General features: G+C 42.1%; 1 protein-coding gene across 1 annotated transcript in view; it reads right to left on the bottom strand.

The window, feature by feature from the left end:
- Positions 1-5,581, bottom strand: part of SLC9A4 (solute carrier family 9, subfamily A (NHE4, cation proton antiporter 4), member 4) — a 55,131-nt gene that overhangs the window by 24,845 nt on the left and 24,705 nt on the right. The window contains exons 3-4 of the mRNA XM_010829865.1: positions 3,765-4,024; positions 976-1,193 (exon numbers count right to left, since the gene is read on the bottom strand). Coding sequence (XP_010828167.1) covers positions 976-1,193; positions 3,765-4,024 — 478 coding nt within the window. The remainder of the gene's footprint in view (positions 1-975; positions 1,194-3,764; positions 4,025-5,581) is intronic.

The following is a 5,581-nucleotide window of genomic DNA, read 5'->3' as shown; positions in this document are numbered from 1 at the left end:
GTTATTCTTTCCTACATCCTAAAAACCATTCTGAATTTAGAATGGATATATTCAAGATGAGTTATCAGCCATTTCTCCTAATTTCTCTCTGAGTAATTGGCTTGAAATTACCTATCAAAGTCATGTAAAAATGCATCAAATATTGGTCAAAACCATTTTAAAATATAACTGCTTCTAATCAAAGGAAATCTTACAGTTCAGTAATGAGTGTTCTTACTAATTCCAGAAACAAATATACAAGTTAAATTAAAAGGCCTTTGACAAGATATCTCATGTTTTTAAATGATGCATATTTGATAGGGATGATCGGACAGGGGAGCCCAGCATGCAGCAGTCCCCGGGATCACAGGGATTTGGACAGGACTTAGGGACTGAACTACAGACAATGAGTTACATTGCAGAGTTGCCTTTACAAAGCATTTTTTTTTTTTAAAAAGAAAGGATCCACTTCCTTTGTTTTCTATACATCATACTCAATCCTTGACTAAAACCATCTATAATATTTAGGAGGTTGTTTTCTAGCAGGATTTGCCTTCTATAGACTACAATTTGTGAGATTTCACTTTTCCTGTAACAAAAGTGTAAAAGAGAGCCTGCAGTTTATAATCTATATCTAATTTAAGGTGCAAGAAGATACAAATTGGCAAAGATGTGATGAGCAAAAGGTAAATGTACTGAGTTATATTTAAATGTGTCTTTGTGAAATTTCTCTCCTCAATTAAAAAAATAAAAGTGCTCTGGCTTCAGCCTTGTTTTAGTGCAAACACTTATCAGCTAGTAATTATTTTGAACTGATTGAGGAATGAACCAGAGAACATTCCTGGTCACCATAAGGTACCCAACCCCTCTACCCCCACCCCCAACCAGTTAAACCAGTTGGCATCATCTCATTGCTTATGCTTTAACCTTGCAGGAAGGAATAAGAAAAATAAAAAGAGAAGCAGGTAGGACTCCGTGGGGCTTGCCATGTCTTACTGATGGCCCTCCAGATCTGGCAGAAGACCAGGGTGAAGCAGATAAAAGCCCAGTTCCACTCGTGGTTCTTTCCAATGGTGGACACGCCCATGAAGATGAAGATCAGGGTCTCGCTGACGCTGCTCAGCATCTTCATGAAGTATTTGATAGTCGTGTATGAGGTCTGGGACACGTTTTCTTCCACATACTTTTTCATGGTCACCGCACAGGCTGTGATTCTGCAGCAGGAACAGAGAGAAGCCACAGGACCTTGCCCCTCACTGGAGAATCCTCTTTTGGTGATGGTGTGTGTGGGTGCTCAGTCACTCAGTTGTGTCTGATGTCTTTGTGACCCCATAGATTGTAACCCCTCAGGCTCCTTTGTGCATGGGCTTTTCCCAGGCAAGAGTACTGGAGTGGTTTGCCATTTCCTCCTCCAGGGGATCTTCCCAACCCTGCGTCTCCTGCATTGGTGGGCGGATTCTTTACCACTGAGCTACCTGGGAAGCCCGTGATGGCACAGAGACACAAATCCTGTTTTTATCCAGACAGAACATCTCCAACTACAAATGTTCATTTTCTTTCTTCTTCTTCTCACTACCCAAGGGGTCTGCACAAATTGACTGTGATGGGGGAAGGTGGGAGTTGCATGGTTTCCAGAAAACAAAATGCTGCATACTTCATGCAGGAGCCAGAAGCAGGACTGTTTCTATCTTGCTGTCATCAAAAGCTATGTCAGCCCTATCTCTTACCCCCAGCTTCACTTGCCTTAAACCAAAACAAAGCCAGTGCAGTTGCCCAGAAAGAATAATTCAGCAAGACCCCTCATACGATAATGTTCCCTACAAAAATTTAATGAGAACATTTTCACTTAAAATGCTTCATTCTAGAGCCACTTAGCAAGTTTGGAAAGGAAAGAAAGGATTTGCTTTGCCTTAGTAGTTTGCTCAATTTTTTTTTCAGTACATAGTAGGTTTTATTCTTCAAAATATATGTATACTTTTAGTATATTGTATCAAATAAATCAGGTGGGTTTCAAAAATGCAAGAGAGGTTATATGAGCCAAATACATTAATTTGAATAAATTGGCAGAATCGTTACTTAATTTTCAACTTGCGACTTCCTGATGAGAACTAGAAATTTCCTTTCGCTGATGGTATTTAGTTATTTATACTTGGAATATAACTGCTTTACAATGTTGTGTTGTTTTCTGCTGTACAACAGTGTGAACCAGCCCTAAGTGTACAGATATCCCCTGCCTCTTGGTCTTTCCTCCCACCACCCCCCACCCATCCCCGCCCCCCAGGTCACCACAGAGCACTAGGCTGAGCTGCTTGTGCAACGGCAGCTTCCCACTATGTTTACGCAGGCCGTGTACATACGTCAATGCTCCTCTCCCAATTCTTCCCACCCTCTCCTTCCCCGTGTGTGTACACACATCTGTTCTGTCTGCAGCTCTATTACTGCCCTACAGACAGACTCATCAGTACCATTTCCTAGATTCCACACATATGCGTTAGTATAAGATATTCGTCTTCCTCTTTCTGTCTTACTTCACTCTGTACAACAGACTCTAGGTCCAGCCACATTCACTTTTAAAGAGAAAGACTGATGAGTGCCTAGACTTTGTGAAAGCGAAAGGAAAAGTGTCAGTTGCTCAGTTGTGTCCATCTCTATGCGATCCCGTGGACTGTAGCCCGCCAGGCTCCCCTGTCCATGGGATTCTCCAGGCAAGAATAACTAGAGTGGGTAGACACTCCCTTCTCTGGGGGATCTTCCCAACCCAGAGAACGAACCCGGGTCTTTTGCATTGCAAGCAGATTCTTTACCGTCTCAGCCACTAGGGAAGCTGCCTAGACTTTACACTACTGTATGTAATCAAAATAAATACTTCTATACAATAAAAGTGTGCCCAAGGATCTGGGTATGAGGATAATGTCATTTTTAAAAAGGCAACGTGATCAAATATAATAAATCAAGTTGAGAAGCCTGATTCCAAGATCTAAACAAGGATAAACATTTCAAAAACATTTTCATTAGAAAAAAAAATCTGAATTTCTAGTCTTATCCTATCTCTTGAGTTTTACTCCACACTGACCTGTCCTGGAGCAATGACATGACTTAAGTGAAAGAGCAGAAAGCAGAGTCCAGGAATGACAGTAGTTCCTGGCATGCTTCCTTTTGTGCTATGCTAAGTCACTTCAGTCATGTCCGACTCTGTGCCACCCCATAGACAGCAGCCCACCAGGCTCCCCCGTCCCTGGGATTCTCCAGGCAAGAACACTGGAGTGGGTTGCCATTTCCTTCTCCAATGAATGAAAGTGAAAAGTGAAAATGAAGTCGCTCAGTCATGTCTGACCCTCAGCGACCCCATGGACTGCAGCCTTCCAGGCTCCTCCATCCATGGGATTTTCCAGGCAAGAGTACTGGAGTGGGGTGCCAATTGCTTTCTCCAATGCTTCCCTTTAAAATAATGCATTTTTCAAGGAAAAAAGGTAACAACTGAAGTGAGACCTTAACCTTGAACCTCTCCCGGCTCATCTCCGCACCAGCTTTTCTGAGCATTATAAACTTGCTAAGCAAGCTCTCTTCAGGCAAATCACCAGGACAGAGCAAGCGCAGGTGCTGGGGAGAACATTTGTTTGGCAAAGGACCTGAACTGGATTTGACAGAAGTTCAAGAAACCTGAATCCTCCTGCATCACTTTTGAGGACTAGCTTTAGAAGTCAGGCCTTTCCCAATTCTGGTCCACAAGATGTGGTCCTAAACTCTCCTTATGGGATGGGAGTGGGTCCTCCGTTTGTACTCACGCCAGGATGCCAGAGAGGTAGAGTGTCTCGGCCACTAAGTAGGACAGGTAGCTGAACATGAAGACGATGAGGGGTTCGATGGCAGAGATGTTCTGGGTGAAGCGGGTGATAAACGCAGAAATGAATCCAAAGATGACGCCAAAAAATGCCCCCCCACACCCAACAATGACGAAGCGGGCACATCCAGCCAAAATGTCCACGGGTTCTATGTCTTCAAATTTGTGCATCTTCGTGAAGGCAATTAAGATGTTGTACAAGACCTAGATGAAAAGAAAATGAGAAAAAGGAAAGTAGACTTAAATTAGAAGTGAGAAACAGTCGTGCTTGCTTTGGCAGCACATATACTAAAATTGGAATGACACAGAGAAGATCAGCACTGCCCCTGCTCAAGGATGACATGCAAATTTGTGAAGAGTTCCACATTTTTTTTCACCCCAATACAAAATAAAAAGTTTAAAGTTTGGGGAAAAATAAAAATAAATTAAAAAAAATTTTAAGCATCTTAGAAAAAAGAAAAAGAAATCAAGGTAGCCTTTACAAAGTCATCTACATAAATCTTCCAGCTAGTAATACCAGCCAGTCCTTACCATGAGTTCAGATGTTAATTTGTTTAAATTATTCATTAAAATTAATGAAATTAATTCTAAAGAAACAAATGAAAAACAGTTTACACACAGATTCTTTTTTTTTAATTGTTTTATTGTGGTAAAGTCGCATAATATAAAACATACTATTTTGACCAGGTTTAACTGTACAGTTCAGTAAATGGCAACCCACTCCAGTGGTCTTGCCTGGAGAATCCCAGGGACGGGGGAGACTGGTGGCTGCTGTCTATGGGGTCACACAGAGTGGGACATGACTGAAGTGACTTAGCAGTAGCAGTCAGTGGTACTAAGTACATTCACATTGTTCTGCAACTCTCACCATCATCCATTTCCCAATTTTCCACCATCCTAAATTTAAACTCTGTCCCTAATAAACACTAAGTCCCCAGCCACACAATCTATTAATATACTTTCTGACTCTATGGATTAGTCGCCTATTCTAGGTACCTCGTATGAGTGGAATCAAAACCTATGTGTCTACACCTACCGTATACTGGAATGCATTTTCAAGCTTAGTTTAACCCATGTTCTATAAACAGATTGTACCTTAATTCTTTTCTGCCCACTGTGCTGTACAGTAGGTTCTCATTAGTTATCTACTTTATACATCGTTGGTTTACACACAGATTCTTAACTTTGGGTCTAGTTGAATAATACACCACAATAAATTGCATAAGAAGAAATATTGACACAGCTGCGAAAAATTATATGCATTCCAAATCATTTAAACCTGTTCGGCTTCAGGGAGTAAGTACAATCTGTCCTTTGCTCAGTTGTGTCTGTCTCTGTGTGACCCTATAGACTGTAGCCCCCAGGCTTCTCTGTCCATGGGATTCTCCAGGCGAGAATACTGGAGTGGGTTGCCATGCCCTCCTCCAGGGGATCTTCCCGACCCAGGGATCAAAACTGCGTCTCTTGTGTCTCCTGCATCGGCAGGGGTTTCTTTACCACTAAACTACCTGGGCAGCCCCAAGAAGTATAATACAGCTTTAAAGCACGGAGCACCTGCTTCGCGCCAGCCTCTTCGCTGAGTTTGGTGTCATTATCAATTGATTTCCTCTGGCTCTGAATGTACCCTTCAACACAGGCTCCATAATAAACAATGAAAGTCTTTTATTGCTCTCCGGAGTCAGGATGGAATCGATTCATACACTTTTTGCTGTCCATTTGCACATGAAGGTCCAGAGTGTTATCCAGCCCAGCACAGGTTTT

The sequence above is a fragment of the Bison bison genome, unplaced genomic scaffold (assembly GCF_000754665.1).
Source record: "Bison bison bison isolate TAMUID 2011002044 unplaced genomic scaffold, Bison_UMD1.0 scf7180017864508, whole genome shotgun sequence".
Taxonomy (NCBI): Eukaryota; Metazoa; Chordata; class Mammalia; order Artiodactyla; family Bovidae; genus Bison; species Bison bison.
The sequence above is the reverse complement of the archived record's forward strand: the minus strand, read 5'-3'. Positions and strand labels throughout refer to the sequence as shown.